The following is a 23,997-nucleotide window of genomic DNA, read 5'->3' as shown; positions in this document are numbered from 1 at the left end:
TCCATACCCGTGTCAAAACTTTTTTCATACTTCTATTCTATCTTCCATCCAATTCGACGACTGTATGCCGACCACATTTCGGATGGATCAACTTTTATCCTGAATAGATACTCACTTTCTTTCAGACTTTATTCGCTCAGTTTGAGATGAGGGGACTTTTTCCTGTTTGACTTGTAGCTTTCTTATTGTTGGTTTTCAATTTAGCACGACTCCCTCATCGCGTCTTTCGTATCGAATCAACACGCAAACTTTGGCCATCCTGGTTTCAACAAGTTCGGCACATGGTTCTCTTTGAATTTCATCCGTGTTTGATCTAACATTAAAATATAACATATTCCGACAGAGATGTGGATTTTCATACATTTTATTTCGCCTTTTATTTCCACGTATTTTAATCGATATTCAAGGCGCTATTTCCTCGGCATCGTTCGGAGAAAAATGCGTGTTGAACTCATCGTACTTTCCAAATTTCTTTTGCCAAAGAAACGAAGCTCTATGTTTTGTAATCGTTATGTTCTAGGCAGAAAAAAAATCGTGAAAACGGTGATTTGAAATTTTTCAACCTGGCGGAAGAAGAACATAAAAAAATTTTATCCTTTTTTCACTTATACTCATTTTTTGCTACGGCAGTATAAATTTTCGTTTGGTGAGACGAGTGGTGACCTTTTGAATCGGAGATAAATCGGAAGCCCTGCATACTCAATGACTTTTCTCAAGTACTTCAACGTTTGCTGTTGAAAGCATTGTAGCATCGCGAAATCTTTTATGGGCAAAGTTTCGTAGCGTGTGAATTTCAGTGAATAACGTAAACTTCTTATCGCAGGTACACAATGAACTTGGCGCTCGAGTTACAGCCGCTTGTCTCCAGCTCCATGGGCAGGGTCGCGATGAAGAATACGTCCTTCCCCCAGGAGCCGAGATCGGGACACCGATTTTTGAGTTGTACTTAGCACTCCAAGAATTCGTCAAGTAAGCATGATGGGATTAAGAATTGCAACTGTATTTTAATACTGGCCTAGACTTTAATTCTCCGACAACTAAAGTGAAGTTTCTGGTGTTGAGACTTACTCGTGACGTTGCTTTGTGCTCCGCGGACAAAGAAAAAAAGAGTACCGTTCAAGGATCTTGATGATAAAATTTTTCCGCTTATTTAATTTTTTCTCTATTACGAAATTAGGAAAATATCTAAAAGATTATTCAAGAAGAAAAACGTATCGAAGTACAAACACTGTTTTCCTAATAAATGAATCAACCCAGACATGAATCCTTACCGTTTGATAGAAACTTCTTCAAATTTGATCACAGCTACCGTTTTAAAACTTAATTATTTACAACGCACAGTAAAATTAGTAAATGTATACGATAAAATAACGAATTTGGTACCTTTTTGAAAAAAATAACGTCCAAGCTTTATTTCTCGGACATAAGTAAAGAAGTGAAAAATACAAACACACATGTATGTATTTGTTCGGAAATAACAAGATTTGGTTTTGTAGCTTATTCTGAGCTATATAATTATTGTGATGCATTTCCAAAAATACCTTTTTCCGATCGGTTTTTCAGCATGAAAGACCACTTACCGCAATCAGATCACAAGAGTTTGGCCATCTGCTCTTACTATCAATGGTTTGAGCCAGCCGTCGACAAATGGCTTGATCTGGCAAAGTTAAAGGCTATGCAGAGGATCAGACGAGCTGCTGATCTTGACCGTATATGCACAGGCGAGCTTATCGTTAAGCACTGCACATCGGCAGTTGATGCAACCGCGTGTTTCTACCAGGTACGTGCTGTAAAATAGCTGAATAAAACTTGACGTGAGAAAAAAGATACGTAATTGCGTCGTAATCCAATGTCGTTCGTTTTTCGTTAGAGATCTGCTGATTGGCTTTTTATTTTTCTCACTGAATCATCGCTGAAAATGTGTTTCAGATAAAAGAATTCTGGAAGCAATTAGCCTGGCCGGATCTACCAGGTTCATACAATTTCGTCTTGAAGATCATCGATGTGAGTCCGCACTCTGAATAATTCTGCAAAGAAATCATAATTTACGGCTTATTTTGTCAAAGAAGTATTCGGATGATTGTGTAACTTGTTAACCGACTGAATCAAAGTTCAGAAAAGAATCGAACGTGAATACGAAAGAAAAATTTTCGAAATGTTCATGATGCTTCTGAAATTGACACCTTCCACAGATATTTGAAAAAGGTTTGTTTCACAGGCGATCTGTAGTGCTGCTAACTACTACGCAGAATTGACGCATCAAAAATTGGCCGAAAGTGGCTACTACGAAGAAGTGATTCCGTACAAAACAACAGATGAGGTAATCGCACAGGTAGATACCGCTTCGCAATCGTTACCACAACACACGACCGCTTGGCATTTAGATTTCATTTATAATATTACTTACATCACGCTGTCCGTAACCGAAGTCGATTGCTCGCCGTATTTTGTCTCAAGTAGTCGTAGCTTTGATAAGGGAAAACAAAGTTGCGTTTTTTACAAGAACCGCAATTTTTTTTAAACTTCTCCAAGGACCTCGCATTGACTCATCGATCCATTTAATATGCAACAGTTCAGATACGCTGGATTTCACGATTCCGAGATTTTTTGTGACGCCAGTTTTGCGAAAACTTAACGGAATTCAGGTTTGAAGTAGTATTTAAAAAATAGACGAAAAGTTCGAACCGTGCTGATGCATACGTTGAATGCTCACAGCGATTATTTAGAATCGGTAAGTTTCAGCATCGATATTTTCCCTGTCCACTTATTTATTCAAAGTCTGTATTGTATATTATTATAGCTGTAGATCCACTTAGCAAACGTTCTTTCTCAGCTTAATGCTTCGCTTCAAATATAGAATATTTAAGCGTCAGCTGCAGCTTTTCTGAATTACTGTTTAAACAGAAAATGTGTCGTGCTTGGCTGTGATATTAATGCCTGATTTTATAACGTATTTTCTCGCACATTAAAAACGCAATAACCAGATATGGCAACTCAGCACACCAAAAAAGGTTTAAGAAAGTTGAAACGGACTCATTTCACAGCATGTATTTCGATCAAAAAATTTGAAACCTGGTAATTTGCGTTAAGAGTCATCGATTTTATTTTTATTCCGTCAATTTTCTGCAATTAGAGAAAAAAATCAATTTATCTTCGCTGAACGTAATCCGAGTATTTTTATCAATATAACATATCGTAACAAAGAACAAATTCTGAAATGGTGGATATATTTTGAATGGTCAGGATTTGAATACAACTTCGTTCCAATACAAAAAAACGTAACAAACGAACAGTTTCAGTTCACCTTTTGCAGAATCTATATAACTTACAATTCATTTCCTGTAATCTGTTCCTCAAGCCAAGCGTTAAAAAATAATAACTGAAAATTATAATCGCGAGTAAATTTCCGATCAGTTTGATTTCACTTTTACAGATGTGCGTCGCCATCAACGGTCTGGAGTACGTAAGGCGTTGGCTCTTGAGTCTTGGAGAGGAGCTGAACGTCGAAGGAGTCCTCAAGTCTCTCGAGGGTCAGGCTGGTGACTCGGTCAGACTCCAATGGCGCCACGCGTTGGTCTCACCACTGGACCAAACGCCGGGCCAAATGCTCCTGTTCATCAATCAAATAATATCGAGAATCGGAGCGAAGGTGAGGCTGCGTGGAAGAAACAGCTACTAGTAAGAATTTCGAACGAATTTACGATTCCCATTCACCTTCGATTCCTTGGACGAATTCGTTTGCTAGATGAGGGCTCCGCTGAAGAAAACAATGTTCCATCTCGCTTGGTCTCCGGACTCACTTCCCACCTCTGAAGCCATGGCGCCACTCTTGGAATATTTGGACATTCATTTGGTGATACTGAATTCTTCTCTTCTGGCGATTAACTTCCATAGGGTCCTGCAGGACGTTTGGGAGGTTGTTTTGAGCGAATTGAGCAACCAGATGGACGGCAGTACCGGGGTGAGTTTTTTGCGATGGTGCACACCGAGTTACAGAATTCATACCGATCGCTTAAAGTGTAGATATTAAATCGAGGATCGTCCTTTTGCGATTGAGGTTTAAGTTAACTTACCGTAAAAGTTCTACAAATGACATCGAAGATGTTGTATAAAAAGCGTTGAAAAATATTCTGAGCGTAATGAGTCGAAATTTGAAAAATTGTAGACCACATATCAAATTCTAAAGATCAAAATAAAGATACTATCACGGTGATGACTTATGAACTTTTCTCTGTCGACAACGGTTACTCAAAATCAACTCAAATATCAAGCGTGAAAGGGTGACCATCCTCTTAAGTAAAATTCACGAACATACGACACTTAATACAATCATGGTTGCTTCTAGTCATCAAATTATACGCATGAGAATAACAAAACTGTGTAAAAATATGGAATCGTGTCGTGAATTAGGTTATACAATAAAGTCTTTTGTGTTCTCCCGCACAGAACAGCCGAATCTGTTGTTGAGAGATCCGGCAGGTAAAACACGGATATATTAATTCCTATTATCAACCGCAGGACAAACCCGCAGTATTTTACGAGAGACTTCACGAGGCTTTGGACCTTCTCGTGGATTTCTTTCACGCCGAAGAAAAGGGTCTGCTCCACGAGGTCCTGCGATGCGAAAGGTTCCTTAACGTCGAGGAAAGGCTGCAGTACCACAAAACTGACACCGCCCTTCTCATAGACAGATATTATCAGCAAAGATTGCAGGTGAATAATGCGGCTTCCAGCTGACGAAAATGTTTTTGAAATTTTTGGCCTTTGACCACGCCTTAACCGTAAAGTACTTCTGCACATTCTACCTGCGCGTATTTCATATTTTCCACAATTACGCATGCGCGGTAGATCGATGAAGGAATTTTCATTGGCTAGAAGCACCGCGGTCTATTTATTGACATCGGACTTTGCAGATTCGTATAAAACCCCGGACGTTGTTCTTCTTTCTCTTTCTTTTTTTTTTTTTTTCTCTTCTCGTTAAACGACATTATTTTTTTCCCGCAGGACCAAATAAACACAGACGCTGTTGAATACGGCGTTCTATCGGTGCGAGCGTATCTGAATCACGATTCACTTTGCGTTGAGGTTCTCAATGCCCGAGATGTTATACCCCTGGACCCGAACGGATTTAGCGATCCTTTCGTTATTATTGAACTTTTACCCCGAAGGGTGTTCGCACATTGTGCCGAACAACAGACCAACGTCCAAAAGAGAACGCTCAATCCAATGTTCGACGAATGTTTCGAGTTGTGAGTATATCGTGTATTGCGATTTATGATAATCGTTTCAGCGTATGAAAGCAAAAATTTTCGTCCTCAACCAAAAACTTACGATATATGATTTGGGTGATGCAAGTTGTGCTGAAATGTGATTTTCATACCAAACTCAGCTTGACAAGGATTTTTGAACTCGAATGAGTTGCTTTTTACGAACCTAGCCTACACCTCAAGGAAATCGTAACATTTTTCTCGTGCACAGTTCCGTGAGTGTAGAACAATGCCGAAGTCCCGACGCGATGATACTTTTCACCGTTATGGATCACGATGTTTTGACGGCGAACGACTTTGCGGGTGAAGCTTTCCTCGGTCTGAGCAGCATCCCTGGCGTCGCGGACTCGAATGCTAGCATAGACAACTTCCATGGGCTAAAGCAACAGGATCTTCCACTAATGCATCAGAAGAATAAAAGTAAGTTTCAAAGCTGAATGCAAACAGAATTCAGATAAGATAAGAGGAAGCTTTTTGAATCAGGTGGAAATTGTTTTTCGATGCAATATATTCGAAAGCAGATTTTTGTGACTAGTTGATTATTTTCCAAACTGAAATTGAGTTTGCGTATCTAACGTGCGAATTTTTAACAGCGGCACGATTCGTGCGCCTGAGGTAGACAACCGGAGTTACACCTTATGTCCTGGTTGAGCACCGTATCTCGCCACCTCATTATCGCGATGAATAACTGAATTTGATGACCTTCCCACTGATAATTGCCTCATTTTTCCCTCAGTTTGATTATCCGATATTCAATACATGATTATCACCTAATATTCAGGTTACTTCGACAAATAATGTTTAATTTTAGAATGGCCGTTGCGAGATACGGTGCTCAACCTGAATACGAACTGTAACTCCGGTTGCCTGCCGCAGGCGCACCGATCGTTCCGCTGTTAGAAACACTGACGGTAATATTTTTTCCTTTTTCCTGTTTCACGTAGATCATCCAATCCTGCAAATTCTTGAGACCCGAACAGGCGACAAATCGGCCTTGGACTTTGTGAAGAAGCAGAAATTGCGCTTTGCCACAACGTAGTAGAGTTTTCCATCCATTGGAATAAACCACGAGATATTTGACCATTTAGTGGTTGACACAATCAATAAAGAACCAATCAAAATCCATCCCCTGAACCCACTATTTCGCAAAGCTATATATATATATGTATATATATACACGTATAGGTATGTATGTATGTATGTACATGTATATCTTATTATACATATAGCAACGATACCGTTGCGATCAGTCATTTATATACATATTTATATATGTACAAGAATAATGTCATAGGCTAAATTCGCGATTAACATGGTGACATGTTCAATTCAAATTTGATAACTTATTTCTCCATCGTCGTATATGCACGCGCAAAGCGTATATACGTATGATGTAAGATTATAAATTCAGATGACGTTAAGTTGTTGTAAATTACGTATTAAGCGAAAAGTGGGCAAAAAATATCGCGCTAACCAATTGTAAGTGTGAATCGTGTTAACTTAATAGGTATGATAATATGTATGTTGTTAGAAAAAGAAAGGTTGAGAGGTAAAGAAAATGAAAGGAAAATCATGAATAACATGGGGAGAAATCGGGATACATAAATATATGAAAAATTAAATTACGAACAAACAAATAGTAACGATTAAGATAATCTGGAGAAATATTTTTGTGTCGATGTCGAAGTAACAAGTAAAACTCGATGTATGAGATAAACAATATGGTGAATGTCTAAAATCATGCGAGGGTTCGCTGTTGCTATTTATATTTTTTAAACAGAATGCCGTGACAAGGAACAATTGCTCTTCGCCTTTTCGTAGCCTTCTTTTCGACAAACTTTCATTTCCTTTTTTCTTGGTTCGATAGCAAAATTCTATGAGCTCAAGAGAGCTGATAAGAAAATTTTCTCAACAATTTCTAACGATGTTCGATCTCTTGGGATTCAACGTCTTCGCGTCGGTAATATTTTGCTTCACATTTATAGATAGTAATCGAATCCTCGCAAGCGTGAATAATATTTTTCTTACGTGTCATTGGATAACTGAAACTGATCTATCCACTCTATTTCTTAAGTAATACATGATAATCGAAGAGCCTGCAGTATTGGATTGCAAAAACCTTCAGAGTCGTCATTTCACGTATAATTTCTTTGCAGAAAATTTACTGTGCTTGACTTAACATGGTAATGAAAAATTGTTATTTGGAGTATTGTTCGGAACACGGTAAAAATGAATGTTTTTATGTGTACATACGTACGTAAAATTTTTATTCATACAATGAATAACCGTTTCGTATCGATTGAGCGATTTTTTTTCTCATTGAACGCGGACTCTTCGAGAATCGGGTGTAATCTGTTTCTTCGTATAAAATCTATCCGACGACGATAAGGAAGGGAAAAAAGAAAAGAAAGAAAGAGAACTAATCACTGCATCAGCATAATTATTGATATAAATCTCACGTATAAGCGCACATGTCAATTTTCTAACAAACACGCACCGTCGCGTCTCACTTGCCTTATTTTAACGTATATCTATCTATACATAAAACTTTAAAACTCTATGGAAAGAAAATTTATAGAAAAAAAAAAAAGAAACACCTAATTCTTCAGCTGCCTGTCACTTGTCATATTGTATTGATATAATAATACCGTAACACTGCGAAGCGTGACATTTTATTGATCGAATTAGATACCTCTCTGTACTTTATATCCATCATCGCGCGTGCAGTTCTTCTGCCGAAATAATGAATGAGTCTATACAAAACCTTTTTCAACTTAAATATAAACAGATGTACGATCTATATCTTGTATTATGAAACGAATAAACGATTATAAATGTAACATATTCCTCTACTGCGTCAAAAGGTACTACGTAATGTTAATTAAGCTCTTACATATTCGTAACATCATTTGCTACCTCTACAAAATAAAGTTGTAACAAATGGTAAAATATCTTAGACGACAAATAATCGTGACGAATTTATTGTCCAAATTTCCGTGTGCGTCTATAGGTTGACAAAAAATATTCCCTCTAAAGATATCACGGAAGATCTATGATCGTGGTCATTTCCTAGATGCTGTTTACCGCACTTCCTGTCAACGCCGTGACAGTTAAATGTAGACCACGACGATGCACGAAAAACCCTGAATAACGGCACAAAGATACGCAAATCAACGGAAAGCATCATCCCGCTGTTTGTTCCGGAGATTTTGGCAATGGTGGACATTCGGTCTTCGCCAAAGCTCCCAAGGGTCCATCCTCCGTGCGAATAATTGGCTCTCCGTCGAGTTTCTCCAAGTTTGGAAGACGCCTGGCTACTTCTGCTCTCCAAGCTTCCGTCTGAAAATGTAGATTGCGTAAGGGATGTTGGAAATCCAAAAACTCATCACAATCCGGAGAGCTAGTCTTTTGCCTTAATTGGAACAGGAATTGCTATTGGTAACGTAATACGATAATATTTGGCGTGACATATGACATGCAAAATGATGATTTTTTTAGATCCGTGATTGTCGAGTTCCATTACCTCTAAACCATCGCAGAGAGGATTTCCAACGAAAAGCAGGTCTCTAAGGCTCGGCAACTCCTGCAGCTTGGACAACTCGTTCCATTCGCGTACCAAGTTGTTCGACATGTACAAAACTCTGAGGTTCTTCATGCAAGTTATTCCCTTCATTTTTTCGATGCTGTTGTACGATATCCACAACTCCTCTAATGTTTCTATCAGCGGTTCGAGGCCGGAGAATGCCTTGATTAGATTCCGACCCATCGAGAGAATTTTCAAATTTTTCAATGAGGAAATACCTGCAGAATCAGTCTGATTGAACACGGAGTGTCATTCGTGTGGGAACAGTTTGAAAATTTACTTAAACAGAAGAAAAAGTAAACTAGGTATTCATCAGGTGAAATTCAATTCACAGATAATAAAAAAAAAGAAAAACAATATTCAGAAGAACGAACGCATTTGTACAACCGATATTTTTTACAATGATTTCAAAAATTGTACGAAATAAATTTATATTTGCCGAAAAAACGTAAAACGGTATAGATTTCCGCACACATTTCCAGAGTGAAAAATAACAACTACAATATCATGTTTTTCTGCAATTCCTTCTCTCTAAACGAACAATCAACGAGACTTACAATTAATTTATTAATTATAGGCACCCAAGATTTTGAACTAAAACAATAAATTTCGAAAATCCAGCATCGATAAAATCATTCTACGGTTCACTGGGGAATGGATGTGAATACAGGCTATGCTGTGCTATCGATAAACGTTGATTGACAATGATATTCAATTCACCAGCAATCTTCTCGATCATGTTAGTCGACAAGGTAAGTTTTTCACACTTTACGAGAACAGACAAAGCGTTATCCATTTTCTCGATCGGTGGCCACTGAAAACTGAGGTTGACTTCGACCGCGGAAGACGCTTCAAGTCCGGTTGCTTCCTCCCATCTTCTGATAGCATCTTTACACGTGGTAGGCTTTCCCACGCCAGACATCTGTTCGAAAATCGAAGGAATATAGGAACAAAACGTAAACGCGGAAGAGTTTACCTTGATGAAACTTATACTTGTCACCGTAGAAAAGGTCTTTAATTAGTATTTAGCCGTTCTTAGTCTACGCCAAATTTCGAATTTATTCATGCGAAGTCACAATTGGTTAAAAAAGAATTAAAAGAAAAACCACCGCAAACAGAATTATTCTTGCATAGTAACATGTGTGGCAAATTCTTTAGTGCTTGCATTGTCGGATTGAGGTACTTTTCCATCGAGAAAAGCTTAATTTAAAAATTAATCGAAATCGACAATCGTCAGAATCAAATTATACGATACCGAGTCGACTCGTTGTTTGCTCACTTATGCGATTTAGTTATCTTCCATGTAGTCCTCAACTGAACGTCGCGTGAAGCCGGCAGTTTTTCAGTTACATCATCACGTTGTGCTTGATACGTTAGGTTATCAACACCGCAAATCAATTGTTGATTCAAGTCAAATAGGATTTATCTCACGTTCATTATCAATCTTATCTTTCATTTGAAGACATGAAGCGGGCTTAGACTCAATTCCAGAAAGAGATCCACGTTGATCAATATTTTGAGGATTCCATGAACACATGGGTTAAATATGTCTCAAATGTCAGATTTCTCGGTTCCCCAACATCAAGCACAATCGATTTTGGTTCCATTTCGCAATAGTGGGTTTCTTTGTGTGCTATAATTACCTTCAATTATCACCAACACTGGCAACATTATACCGCTGATATTCCGATTGTATAAACTGAATTTTAAAGATTAAAAATTTATAAAATACTTTCACCAATCGTTACATATTCTTCCCAGTCATTTTCCGGCCGGCTGGCTTCAGCAGCAAGCACTTGTTTGGGATAGTTCCGATAACTTCGCAGCCATGACTACCCTGAAGCTATCGTCGACTGGTACGACGCAAAGTCATAAAAACACGCTACAGCGTATCGTAAAATTGCTTGCACAAGAAGCGTAACTTGTCTCATCGGTTAGTCTTCAAGCATTGCATTTGACGGCTATTTTTGCTCAAGCCTTCGAAAAAATAATGAATTCAATGCCTCTTACTTCGTATCCACCCAGGTTTGTTTTCACGCAATTAAATATATATATATATATATAAGCACGAATTAGTGGAATCCACTTACAATACACCTGCTTTAAATCAGTTGACGCGGTCAAATACGACGAAACTGGCTATGCGACTGATTATCAGATTGATGAACTGAACTGAAAACAATTTGGGTGTTTTCTTGTTGAGACTAAACATGTCGAACTGTTGCGTTATTATACACACCTCGATCGATAAGCTTGAGTTCGTTCGTTCGAATAATATAGTTTTGTAGAGGAAGAACATGACTTGAAAGTACAATTATTGAACCGCGTAATACCTACACTGGAATTCATTTTCCCAATTAATACGCATTTACCAATGTCCGCCAACGCAAAATATAATGCGAATAATATTTATATCGCGAAGCCATTGGTTGAATAGATTACAGAAAAATTTAACTATTCCTTTCGATTCCAGCAATTCGTAAATACATATTGCATAAAGTTGTCTAAATCGATCACTTAAACGACCTAATCTAACTAGGCTACGATAGCGCGAATGGATTCCTAGCAGGGCGTAAAGATGTCAGAACAACGACACTCCGGAAGTTAGTCGACAAACCGAAGTTACATCTAATTTATCGTATGGACCGATTGTAAACATGGAATCGGGTGCAGGGCTAATGGCAGTGCCATATGCTTAACGAGTTGCTTACGATAATCCAGCTTGATTTAGGTCCGGTAGAGTAGGAAGTTTCCCGTACTGCATTTTTCCGCTCCTTTCCTCTCCGAGTTACACAAATTCCCACTTGGTTGTCTACAGCAGACGCCGTTTACAGTTGCATGTTTACCATCTCACCAAAAATTCGATGCAACTTCGTTTGTCTGTGTGCCGGTACGTCGTCGTATGCATGATTTTTGCAAGGAATCCTCTCGGTGTGATAAACGATAAACAAGAAAATATACGATGATGTATAATATACATAAAAATCTAACGATTTAATTCACCAATACATTATCATTTTTATTAACGTGACACAGATTTACAATTTTTTGTGATCCAGTTCCGACCGATGGGAACCATACGAATATTTTTAGAGTGAAACTACTTCTGAGAGGGTTACGAAAGAACATTGTGAAACACGATGTTTGGAAACGGAATGCCATGATCCGCAATGTCGTGAAACGCAACGTTACGGAATGGAATCTATATACAGGAATCCCTGTCCTTGGTCTCCTCTTTGTGCGGATCTTCGTCGCCCCCACTCCTGCATGCGTGAATAGAGGTAGTGGAATTCTGTTCTAGTCTGTTCGATACAGTTTAAAATGTCGGAAAGAAACGTGGAGTGGAGTCGGGATTATCGCAGACACAAGTATCAGAGCTTTTATTGCTATCGCGTATGGTTGACACGTACATGTTTCTTCTTAACGACGATTGATGATACCTGAAGAATCAGTCAGTCAAAGAAAGAAATTACGTTATTTGATTGCGTTCATTTTACCCGAGAGGAGTTCAGAAGAAACGCAACGAATTGAGGCATTTTCGTGACGAATACGCGCACGAAAAAACGTCAAGCCCTCAAAAGTGAAATCAGCGCTGGTGTTTCGAACGGTCCCTAGGTACGACAGGTGGAACAAGATAGCACGGTCGTTTCTCCGAGACCTCGTTGCATAATGGCTATCGGACGAACTGGTTGCAGCTCATTTCTAGCCTTCACTCGGGCGAAGAGAGACGGGCACTCTTCAGTAGGTCGTATGATAATTTCTTCTACAACGCCCATCATAGTCTACAGCTCACGGTCCATCGAATCAGTGCCCTAATTGTATTGGATCGAGTGCGGTCCGAGTAGTTGTGGAATTTTTGCCAGTAACGGATGTTCGACATTGCCGCACGCATTGGAACTATATCGTAGGCGAATTATTAAACTAGTCGATGATGTCGGGAGCAACTGAAGATGAGCCGGAATCTCGTTGTTCAGACTTGTTTAGATCGGAACATCTCCAAGAATACTTGGGACGGGTCGTTGAAACGCTGGGGATTAGAAGTCCCAAGTTCTGCGTAACACTTGGTTCAAAAGTGGGTGACAACTACGCGGGCGTGATTTATCGTGTCGAAATTGAGGGCCAGAGTAACGGAGTACCTGTCAAAATTCAAACGATATTTAAAATTCCTCCCACGAATGAAATCGTTCGCGAAATAATGCAAATCGAACATTTGTTCTTGCGGGAACACGAGTTCTACTCCGAAATCGTGCCGATATTCAAGGAGTTCTTACAAGCTCATCGCAAGACATTAGGAAATATTCCAGAGTGCTATTTTTCTACCAGCATCGATCACAAGGAGGTAAGCTTTCAGTGACAAGCCCGAAATAGATTTTCGGACAATGGTTCTTAGATTATCTACGAAGTGAATTGTCTTTGATAAAAATTCTTTCAACTCAAAGAAGTTTTTCGTTATTCCTAATCTACAGAAGATGCTTTTTGCGAATAACAAACAGTTTTGCTTTGACAAAATGGTTTCGTTCAATGATGCCAAAAAATTGAGTCCGTGAAGTCACCATCGAATGATGCTGCGTTTCTATAAGATCAATAACAAATTTTTTAATGTGCAGACAATATTTTTTCCATGATAAAAATAACAAAGTACGTATTTAGGTGAATTAAAATTGTTTCACATCAGGATAAACTAAATCATTTCGTTGAATTGAAGATTCACAGTTTATGAACGCATTTGTCAGTGAGTATACGGTCTTTTGTTAGAGAAAAAGAAACGAACAAATAGGGTACACGGTTGGTTTTCTGCATGATTAAGTATCGTGACGATATTATAAATTTAAAAGTGCCCGCGAAATTTTGCTTAGCACAGCCATCTCGATTCAGGCGTCAGGCGGGAGAAACGGCTTGGCATTTGAAAGAGTCTACGGGAAGACGCCCGATCAACCGATTTATAACTCCCCGTAGTGATTGTTTAACCATTGTAAACGATAATTTAAATTAAATTAACACATCGACCTCGCCAGTAAACATCCGTACGAATCTTAACGCGTCAGTCAATAATAAAAAACAAAGCTAAGTTACGAGATCCAAGGAATCAACAATTTTTACAAACTTCTTCGCATTACGGAATCGCCGCGAAGAAAAGTCGAGAAGATCGTGGATTCCAAATTTTATAAAAAGAATCGCAAAATCACACGGACAATTACACGATGCAGCTGCTGCCGAGTATTAAATCAAGGGATGAGTGATTTTTAATATATTTACGACTGACCAACTTTTTACATCATCACTATAGACAATTTTATATCCCAGTGTGAATTCCGGCGTATTTTATCTCAATTTATTTGCGAATGTTTGGAATGAATGTGTAATTTTAATCGTTAAAACAATGGACAGGATTTAAAGAGTTTTTATATGTTATTTATATTTTCTTTATTTTTTATTCATGTTTTACTTATATTTCATTTATATTTTATTTATATTTAATTTTTTCCATTTATAGTCAATGTAATATTTATTATCGTACTCATATTTTTTCTTTTATATTGACAATAGACTCAAATTCTTCACTGTCGCCTTATTGTTAATGTTACAATATATTTAACAAAAATAACTCTGAAAATGTTAAATTATTTCCGATATACGCATATAGTAACTTCAAACAATGATATTATTGTAACCCATACTGCAATACCATATGTAATTATTTTCAGCAGTAAAATGTTGTGGTCGTTTCCCGTCGAATAATGTTGAAATCGACTATGTATTTCTGAAAGCGTATGAGTATCAATTAATGGCATACAAATCAAGTATTCACGCGACGTGGGAACGCTGCCAATTTCGCTGAAACTTTACAAACGGCAAAATCAGCACAGTGTAGGTTTGCTATTTGCCAAATACGTCGATATGATTGCAAGTCAAATTTGAATTAGGATCAAGTTCAAAAGAGACCTGGGGTGGGGAAAAAAATTTGTACATAAGGATTTTGACTCGGGAATGGCGAAGAAAAATTTTCTTAGTCGACTTTTGATGTATCCAACTTTTATGAGTGAGAGAGACGTCAATTGGCATACGTAATTCGGAACATGCGGTGGTGGGTTCAACGAACGAATAACTGCTGCTGTTATCAGTGCAGCATCTTTTTATTGACGTTTCGTTGATGAAATGTTTGCATGACGGATATCATCCGACTGATAACTTGTTGGCAGATTGTCATTTCTTTATCGGATGCTAAACTCTTAATTAACCCCGTATTTACACTGTATTCCAAATTTAAATTAAAACCGTAAAGTTCTCGAGATCGTCGCGTTTTCTTGACGACCAAGTGCATTATATCTGGCACATTATATTCTGATTTGAACTTTATACGACAAATCTACCATAATTAAACTAATGACCGTTTCTGAACTTTCGTCTGAAATTTCTTACATAAAAAGTTATCATATCGCCATTCAACTTGACAACTTTTCTTAAAATACACATGCAATCAAGTACAATGAGTCATGCAAAATTCATTTCGAACATCAATATTAGATTCGATTTTTGAATAATTCGAGTCTTTGAATAATCCAACTTTTTCGATCATTTTCATCTTTTTGAATGGTCAGAATTTTTCGATTAAGTCGAATTTCTCGAGTATTCCGAAGTTTTCGTAAAACTGAAATGTCGTGAATAATTTGATTTTCAGTTCAACTATACAGAGCTCCTAAACGGATGATGAAATCGTCATCAACCGACTCGTGCCATTGTCTTGTTTACCGTGAAATAGCGCCTAGTGACTTCTATGGGCTGTAAATTGTAAAGAATGGATCACTTTAATTTCCGAATCGAGTTTCATTATTCAATGCAATCTGATTCGACCCTTAATCGTACCACCCTATTTTTTTCCTGAGAAATACAATATATACCCTTCATCAGATTTGCTGCGGCCGGTTTGATTAGTCACGGTAGAAATCGTAGAAATCGGCACATATAAATTTTCCATGTGTAGGAAATTTTTTACATATAATATTAAAGAGTTCAGCATATGTACGCCATGTTTGTGTGTAGTATGTATGTAAGATCGAAGTCCGCTAAATTGTAAACGTGTGTCCTTTTCACCCCAGGCGATTTGTATGGAAGATTTGCAGTCGAAGGGATTCGTGATGCGCGATCGAATAAAGCAGCTGGATTTCGCGCATGCATCTCTCGTTCTGCGTGCTCTGGGACGATTTCACGCAGTGAGTTTTGGGCTTCGCGATCAGAAGCAGGAAGTCTTCGCAAGTAAAATATCCCACCATAAGGAACCGCTTTTCAGACCGGATGTGGTGCAGCATCCGAGTTTTATTGAGCGTTGCGAGATTCTGGAGAACCTAGTTAAAATGGTAAGAAATAGCAAACGCGACTATTCCTAATGGTTTTGTTCTGATATAGGACCTGTCCTTAGACCAAATATCGTTTCAGGTCATACGAAACATACAGTCTGACTGACTGTTTAGATTTTCAACCAATTAAGAAATATTAATTCCAAATAATTAACCAATAGGAAAAATCAAGCCATCCACAATCTGAGACCAGGTCCTATCATTCCAGAAAAATTTTTCCCTTCACTCTAATTAATGCCAACCACCAAAATCAAAAAGTCATTCCACCACTAGCTGTCATTAAATTCAACATTGTCGCAAATCCGAAACATTGTCAAATCATCTGTATCTGGTATTGAGTGTGGCCGAAGTATATCAGAAAATTTTAACCAGAGGACATTGCACTTTTTTGGCTTAAGATTGTAATAATTCTTATGGAAGTGATAAATTAATTTGAATAAACTTTACGAGTCTTTAATTTTTTTGAATTAAATTTATGTTTTCCAATACAGGAAAAAAAAAATTTTCATCACTTTTGAAATGATTTTACATAGGAGTTTTTGTATTCAGAAAATTCGAACCGTTGGCGTGCACTATTGCGGCTCACTGGAACATTTAACAAAAATATCCTTCGATAAATTATGACTATGGCTCCAGTATCCGCCGTAATTACACAGCCCGAATCGGAGTATTGGTAGTTTTTCAAAACAATCAGATATCTAAAAACAGCGTATTTCGACCGAGGCAACCGAATTGCTGAAACAACCTTGGGATGATTGATCTAATTTGTTTGTAGTGATTGCATGATGAATATTTTTCCAAAAAAACGATTCGCTTATGTTTAATAACTCGTTGTTGCAATAAATCCGTATCCCACAGGCTCTCGCCGATGAGGATCCGCGGTACACGAAAAGATTTACGGAGTTTCGAAAAACTGTCACCTGCGACGACTTCGCCTGTCCGTTCACAGGATGTAACGCCGAACCGTATGCGGTTTTGAATCACGGGGACTTATGGACGAACAATTTGCTTTTCAAGTACGATGAGGTAAGCCATGGCGCAGTTTTTAATTAATCAACGATTCGTTTTATAACTTGATACATCGTAAACAATCCGGGAGACGAACACAAGATAAAGTTTAATGCCGTATGTATGGCATCTAGAGGATATTATAATGACCTGCACATAAATATTTAAAATGTTAAATTATACCTACTGGTATTAGGTTGAATCACTTTTTTATGAAATTCACATTGACGCATGATTGTGGCGATGTTTCAGGACCACGGGGAACCACAGGACTTATACTTTTTGGATTTTCAATCAGTGCGTTACGTGTCACCGGCGATAGACATTTCGTACGTGCTATTCTGCAGCTGCAACCAAGAGTTGAGGAACAGACACTTCGACGAGTTGATAAAAATCTACCACGAATCGCTGTCAGCTTATCTTTATGAGCTTGGCTCTGAACCACAGAAACTGTTTCCTTATGAAGAATTATTGAGGCAAATGAGAAAATTTAGTACCAGTACTGGTATAACAGCTATGATGGTTCTTCCGGCTTTCACTAGCCAAGGAGATGACGTCAAGGCTTTCGAGGCATTAAATAGCGATATTGCGGATTCAGAAGATCGAATTCAGAGAGACTATTTCTGGCGGAACACTTTGAGAGACACTTACAAAGATTTGATTGACAGAAACTATATTTAATGTACCATAAGTTTACAAGATTTTTTATGAAAATGACAAAGATTTAGAAGTGGATGAAGAGCTCTTCACCACTCAACAGTACAGCCTCTTGGGATTGTTCTGAACAGGGCGAGAACGAAAATCTATAAATGAAACGATTAGTACATTTGAAATTCAGCTATGAATTTTGGGTTTTTCGCATTTATTGTTTAGTTTGATCACAGCGTTTTGAGAAGCGATGTCTCGTAGTGTAGCCTGACATTCTTATTCTAAATCCACTGAAATCGAGCGTGTAAAATCCTAAGATCATTCCTATTATCAAAAATTTTTTAAGGTTGAACACTTTTCGGTTCGAAATCAATTTAAACGACCGTTTTGAGACTAATTTGACCCAAGTATTGCGAATCAGGCATGTTTGCGCAAAATAGGACCAACAGCTGCGAGAATGCAAAAAAGTACGGAGATATTAATTTCATTATTGACCGAAACACAGGTTGTATGAAATAGAAACAACACATCTTTACACATATCGTATCTTGTAAAGGTAGATTACACCTGTGTGCAGGTCCGAACTTAAACTATAGTGACACACTACAATGATTACTATCTTCGATAATGTTATTCATATTATGCTGAATGTAACAAAGATTGCATTTCGTCATCATATATAAGTCAAACATGTCATGCGAAATTCGATCATTTTTCTGCATAGCTTTTTGTCTGTCATTTTACATACTATTGAACAACTTGTTAAAGTACTGAACACTGACCCTTATACACTTGTACAGAATTGAAAAGATATTGAATAAACTGAGACTGCACTAAAAGTAGAACTTCGTAGCAATGACTTTCACATTTCTCTTCCCCTCCTCTTACAGATTGTCAAGCAAATTTTATGATTTCTGGAAAAACCATCACATTCGGTGGGTCGCGCTGGTGAAATAACGTCGGAACAGGGACTCAGTGGTTCGGTATCTGCGTCTTTCAGCAAAAATTTTTCAACTCAGATTCGATTTGTTTCACCCTTTCCTGACTAGTTGAACGCTCAGGAACTCGAAAAACGCAGCCAAAAGAGCATAGGACCATCAGTAGAAAAATTACGATGGAATAAGCACCAGCTGAAAAATGTGAAAATCACAGGTTCGCGTTTTTTGGCTGTAACTTTTGATCCACTGCTCGCAGCCAATTAGGAATGCGCCAAATCGATTTCTCTCGCAAAATTACGTCGGAATAATGCCACAAATAATTTATTCCAGCACTTTTCAAAATCGCGAAAATTTTCGCCAAAAATACAAAGGGGTTAACCTTCCTTTTTTTTTCACCAAAAAATTTTTCGTCTCAGAATTGATTCATATGACTCTTTTCGACCAATCGGACCCCAAAGAACTCAGAAAACGCAGCGAAAAGAGCGTGGGATCAAGAGAAGACACATGACGGAGGAAAAAGCACCTGCTGAAAAATGGCGAAAATTCAGGTTTCCGTTTTTTGGCTGTAACTTTCGATGCGTTGATCGCAGCGTATTGGGACTACACCCAATCGATTTCTGTCGCAAAATTACGTCAGAATAGTGCCGAAATCAATTTATTTCATCACTTTTCGAAATCGCGAAAATTTTCGCCAAAAATACAAAGGGGTTAACCTTCCTTTTTTTTCCACCAAAAAATTTTTCGTCTCGGAATTGATTCGTATGACTCTTTTCCGACCAATTGGACCCCAAGGAACTCAGAAAACGCAGCGAATAGAGCGTGGGATCAAGAGAAGACACATGACGGAGGAAAAAGCACCTGCTGAAAAATGGCGAAACTTCAGGTTTCCGTTTTTTGGCTGTAACTTTGGATGCGTTGATCGCAGCGTATTGGGACTGCACCCAATCGATTTCTCTCGCAAAATTACGTCTGAATAGTGCCACAATTAGTTTATTCCAGCACTTTTCGGAATCGCGAAAATTTTCGCCAAAAATACAAAGGGGTTAACCTTCCTTTTTTTTTCACCAAAAAATTTTTCGTCTCAGAATTGATTCGTATGACTCTTTTCCGACCAATTGGACCCCAAGGAACTCAGAAAACGCAGCGAATAGAGCGTGGGATCAAGAGAAGACACATGACGGAGAAAAAAGCACCTGCTGAAAAATGGCGAAACTTCAGGTTTCCGTTTTTTGGCTGTAACTTTGGATGCGTTGATCGCAGCGTATTGGGACTGCACCCAATCGATTTCTCTCGCAAAATTACGTCAGAATAGTGCCGAAATCAATTTATTTCATCACTTTTCGAAATCGCGAAAATTTTCGCCAAAAATACAAAGGGGTTAACCTTCCTTTTTTTTTCACCAAAAAATTTTTCGTCTCAGAATTGATTCGTATGACTCTTTTCCGACCAATTGGACCCCAAGGAACTCAGAAAACGCAGCGAAAAGAGCGTGGGATCAAGAGAAGACACATGACGGAGGAAAAAGCACCTGCTGAAAAATGGCGAAAATTCAGGTTTCCGTTTTTTGGCTGTAACTTTTGATGCGTTGATCGCAGCGTATTGGGACTGCACCCAATCGATTTCTCTCGCAAAATTACGTCTGAATAGTGCCACGATTAGTTTATTCCAGCACTTTTCGGAATCGCGAAAATTTTCGCCAAAAATACAAAGGGGTTAACCTTCCTTTTTTTTTCACCAAAAAATTTTTCGTCTCAGAATTGATTCGTATGACTCTTTTCCGACCAATTGGACCCCAAGGAACTCAGAAAACGCAGCGAAAAGAGCGTGGGATCAAGAGAAGACACATGACGGAGGAAAAAGCACCTGCTGAAAAATGGCGAAAATTCAGGTTTCCGTTTTTTGGCTGTAACTTTCGATGCGTTGATCGCAGCGTATTGGGACTGCACCCAATCGATTTCTCTCGCAAAATCACCTCGGAATAGTGCCACAATCAGTTTATTCCAGCACTTTTCGGAATCGCGAAAATTTTCGCCAAAAATACAAAGGGGTTAACCTTCCTTTTTTTTTCACCAAAAAATTTTTCGTCTCAGAATTGATTCGTATGACTCTTTTCCGACCAATTGGACCCCAAGGAACTCAGAAAACGCAGCGAAAAGAGCGTGGCATCAAGAGAAGACACATGACGGAGGAAAAAGCACCTGCTGAAAAATGGCGAAAATTCAGGTTTCCGTTTTTTGGCTGTAACTTTCGATGCGTTGATCGCAGCGTATTGGGACTGCACCCAATCGATTTCTCTCGCAAAATTACGTCGGAATAGTGCCACAATTAATTTATTCCGGCACTTTTCGAAATCGCGAAAATTTTCGCCAAAAATACAAAGGGGTTAACCTTCCTTTTTTTTTCACCAAAAAATTTTTCGTCTCAGAATTGATTCGTATGACTCTTTTCCGACCAATTGGACCCCAAGGAACTCAGAAAACGCAGCGAAAAGAGCGTGGGATCAAGAGAAGACACATGACGGAGGAAAAAGCACCTGCTGAAAAATGGCGAAAATTCAGGTTTCCGTTTTTTGGCTGTAACTTTCGATGCGTAGATCGCAGCGTATTGGGACTGCACCCAATCGATTTCTCTCGCAAAATTACGTCGGAATAGTGCCACAATTAGTTTATTCCAGCACTTTTCGGAATCGCGAAAATTTTCGCCAAAAATGCAAAGGGGTTAACCTTCCTTTTTTTTTCACCAAAAAATTTTTCGTCTCAGAATTGATTCGTATGACTCTTTTCCGACCAATTGGACCCCAAGGAACTCAGAAAACGCAGCGAAAAGAGCGTGGGATCAAGAGAAGACACATGACGGAGGAAAAAGCACCTGCTGAAAAATGGCGAAAATTCAGGTTTCCGTTTTTTGGCTGTAACTTTTGATGCGTTGATCGCAGCGTATTGGGACTGCACCCAATCGATTTCTCTCGCAAAATTACGTCTGAATAGTGCCACAATTAGTTTATTCCAGCACTTTTCGGAATCGCGAAAATTTTCGCCAAAAATACAAAGGGGTTAACCTTCCTTTTTTTTTCACCAAAAAATTTTTCGTCTCAGAATTGATTCGTATGACTCTTTTCCGACCAATTGGACCCCAAGGAACTCAGAAAACGCAGCGAAAAGAGCGTGGGATCAAGAGAAGACACATGACGGAGGAAAAAGCACCTGCTGAAAAATGGCGAAAATTCAGGTTTCCGTTTTTTGGCTGTAACTTTTGATGCGTTGATCGCAGCGTATTGGGACTGCACCCAATCGATTTCTCTCGCAAAATTACGTCAGAATAGTGCCGAAACCAATTTATTTCATTACTTTTCGAAATCGCGAAAATTTTCGCCAAAAATACAAAGGGGTTAACCTTCCTTTTTTTTTCACCAAAAAATTTTTCGTCTCAGAATTGATTCGTATGACTCTTTTCCGACCAATTGGACCCCAAGGAACTCAGAAAACGCAGCGAAAAGAGCGTGGGATCAAGAGAAGACACATGACGGAGGAAAAAGCACCTGCTGAAAAATGGCGAAAATTCAGGTTTCCGTTTTTTGGCTGTAACTTTCGATGCGTTGATCGCAGCGTATTGGGACTGCACCCAATCGATTTCTCTCGCAAAATTACGTCGGAATAGTGCCACAATTAGTTTATTTCATCACTTTTCGGAATCGCGAAAATTTTCGCCAAAAATGCAAAGGGGTTAACCTTCCTTTTTTTTTCACCAAAAAATTTTTCGTCTCAGAATTGATTCGTATGACTCTTTTCCGACCAATTGGACCCCAAGGAACTCAGAAAACGCAGCGAAAAGAGCGTGGGATCAAGAGAAGACACATGACGGAGGAAAAAGCACCTGCTGAAAAATGGCGAAAATTCAGGTTTCCGTTTTTTGGCTGTAACTTTTGATGCGTTGATCGCAGCGTATTGGGACTGCACCCAATCGATTTCTCTCGCAAAATTACGTCTGAATAGTGCCACAATTAGTTTATTCCAGCACTTTTCGGAATCGCGAAAATTTTCGCCAAAAATACAAAGGGGTTAACCTTCCTTTTTTTTTCACCAAAAAATTTTTCGTCTCAGAATTGATTCGTATGACTCTTTTCCGACCAATTGGACCCCAAGGAACTCAGAAAACGCAGCGAATAGAGCGTGGGATCAAGAGAAGACACATGACGGAGAAAAAAGCACCTGCTGAAAAATGGCGAAACTTCAGGTTTCCGTTTTTTGGCTGTAACTTTGGATGCGTTGATCGCAGCGTATTGGGACTGCACCCAATCGATTTCTCTCGCAAAATTACGTCAGAATAGTGCCGAAACCAATTTATTTCATCACTTTTCGAAATCGCGAAAATTTTCGCCAAAAATACAAAGGGGTTAACCTTCCTTTTTTTTTCACCAAAAAATTTTTCGTCTCAGAATTGATTCGTATGACTCTTTTCCGACCAATTGGACCCCAAGGAACTCAGAAAACGCAGCGAAAAGAGCGTGGGATCAAGAGAAGACACATGACGGAGGAAAAAGCACCTGCTGAAAAATGGCGAAAATTCAGGTTTCCGTTTTTTGGCTGTAACTTTCGATGCGTAGATCGCAGCGTATTGGGACTGCACCCAATCGATTTCTCTCGCAAAATTACGTCGGAATAGTGCCACAATTAGTTTATTCCAGCACTTTTCGGAATCGCGAAAATTTTCGCCAAAAATGCAAAGGGGTTAACCTTCCTTTTTTTTTCACCAAAAAATTTTTCGTCTCAGAATTGATTCGTATGACTCTTTTCCGACCAATTGGACCCCAAGGAACTCAGAAAACGCAGCGAAAAGAGCGTGGGATCAAGAGAAGACACATGACGGAGGAAAAAGCACCTGCTGAAAAATGGCGAAAATTCAGGTTTCCGTTTTTTGGCTGTAACTTTTGATGCGTTGATCGCAGCGTATTGGGACTGCACCCAATCGATTTCTCTCGCAAAATTACGTCTGAATAGTGCCACAATTAGTTTATTCCAGCACTTTTCGGAATCGCGAAAATTTTCGCCAAAAATACAAAGGGGTTAACCTTCCTTTTTTTTTCACCAAAAAATTTTTCGTCTCAGAATTGATTCGTATGACTCTTTTCCGACCAATTGGACCCCAAGGAACTCAGAAAACGCAGCGAAAAGAGCGTGGGATCAAGAGAAGACACATGA

The 23,997-nt window shown here is 38.7% G+C and overlaps 3 protein-coding genes across 8 annotated transcripts in view; 2 read left to right on the top strand and 1 right to left on the bottom strand.

The window, feature by feature from the left end:
• Nucleotides 1-8,107, top strand: part of LOC107222215 (BAI1-associated protein 3) — a 110,898-nt gene extending 102,791 nt beyond the window's left edge. For 3 of the 4 annotated variants that reach the window (XM_046740142.1, XM_046740139.1, XM_046740140.1), the window contains 10 exons: nucleotides 824-969; nucleotides 1,564-1,780; nucleotides 1,930-2,004; nucleotides 2,219-2,332; nucleotides 3,434-3,649; nucleotides 3,746-3,961; nucleotides 4,519-4,713; nucleotides 5,005-5,249; nucleotides 5,479-5,687; nucleotides 6,212-8,107. In XM_046740142.1, the coding sequence (XP_046596098.1) occupies nucleotides 824-969; nucleotides 1,564-1,780; nucleotides 1,930-2,004; nucleotides 2,219-2,332; nucleotides 3,434-3,649; nucleotides 3,746-3,961; nucleotides 4,519-4,713; nucleotides 5,005-5,249; nucleotides 5,479-5,687; nucleotides 6,212-6,306 (1,728 nt within the window). In that variant the 3' untranslated portion in view covers nucleotides 6,307-8,107. The remainder of the gene's footprint in view (nucleotides 1-823; nucleotides 970-1,563; nucleotides 1,781-1,929; nucleotides 2,005-2,218; nucleotides 2,333-3,433; nucleotides 3,650-3,745; nucleotides 3,962-4,518; nucleotides 4,714-5,004; nucleotides 5,250-5,478; nucleotides 5,688-6,211) is intronic. The other variant, XM_015661485.2, reaches the window with a different exon arrangement.
• On the bottom strand, nucleotides 7,688-12,071 carry LOC107222214 (dynein axonemal light chain 1-like). 3 transcript variants are annotated; one of them, XM_046740144.1, is made up of 6 exons: nucleotides 11,893-12,071; nucleotides 11,562-11,775; nucleotides 10,494-10,827; nucleotides 9,571-9,772; nucleotides 8,791-9,068; nucleotides 7,688-8,606 (listed from the first exon to the last, which is right to left on the bottom strand). In XM_046740144.1, the coding sequence occupies exons 4-6, from the start codon at nucleotides 9,770-9,772 to the stop codon at nucleotides 8,451-8,453; spliced, it is 636 nt and encodes a 211-aa protein (XP_046596100.1). In that variant the 5' UTR covers nucleotides 10,494-10,827; nucleotides 11,562-11,775; nucleotides 11,893-12,071; the 3' UTR covers nucleotides 7,688-8,450. The 3 variants fall into 3 exon arrangements, with proteins under 3 accessions (XP_046596100.1, XP_046596099.1, XP_015516970.1); XM_046740143.1 differs by having other exon boundaries at nucleotides 10,130-10,827; nucleotides 11,562-12,071; XM_015661484.2 differs by lacking the exon at nucleotides 10,494-10,827 and having other exon boundaries at nucleotides 11,562-12,071.
• A 115-nt stretch (nucleotides 12,072-12,186) lies between these two features.
• Nucleotides 12,187-18,687, top strand: LOC107222213. The gene is made up of 4 exons (XM_015661483.2): nucleotides 12,187-13,189; nucleotides 15,948-16,205; nucleotides 17,064-17,231; nucleotides 17,466-18,687. Exons 1-4 carry the CDS (start codon nucleotides 12,779-12,781, stop codon nucleotides 17,892-17,894), a joined length of 1,266 nt encoding a protein of 421 aa, XP_015516969.1. The 5' UTR covers nucleotides 12,187-12,778; the 3' UTR covers nucleotides 17,895-18,687.
• The last annotated feature ends 5,310 nt before the right edge of the window (nucleotides 18,688-23,997 follow it).

The sequence above is a fragment of the Neodiprion lecontei genome, chromosome 5, assembly GCF_021901455.1.
Source record: "Neodiprion lecontei isolate iyNeoLeco1 chromosome 5, iyNeoLeco1.1, whole genome shotgun sequence".
Lineage (NCBI taxonomy): Eukaryota > Metazoa > Arthropoda > Insecta > Hymenoptera > Diprionidae > Neodiprion > Neodiprion lecontei.
The sequence above is the reverse complement of the archived record's forward strand: the minus strand, read 5'-3'. Positions and strand labels throughout refer to the sequence as shown.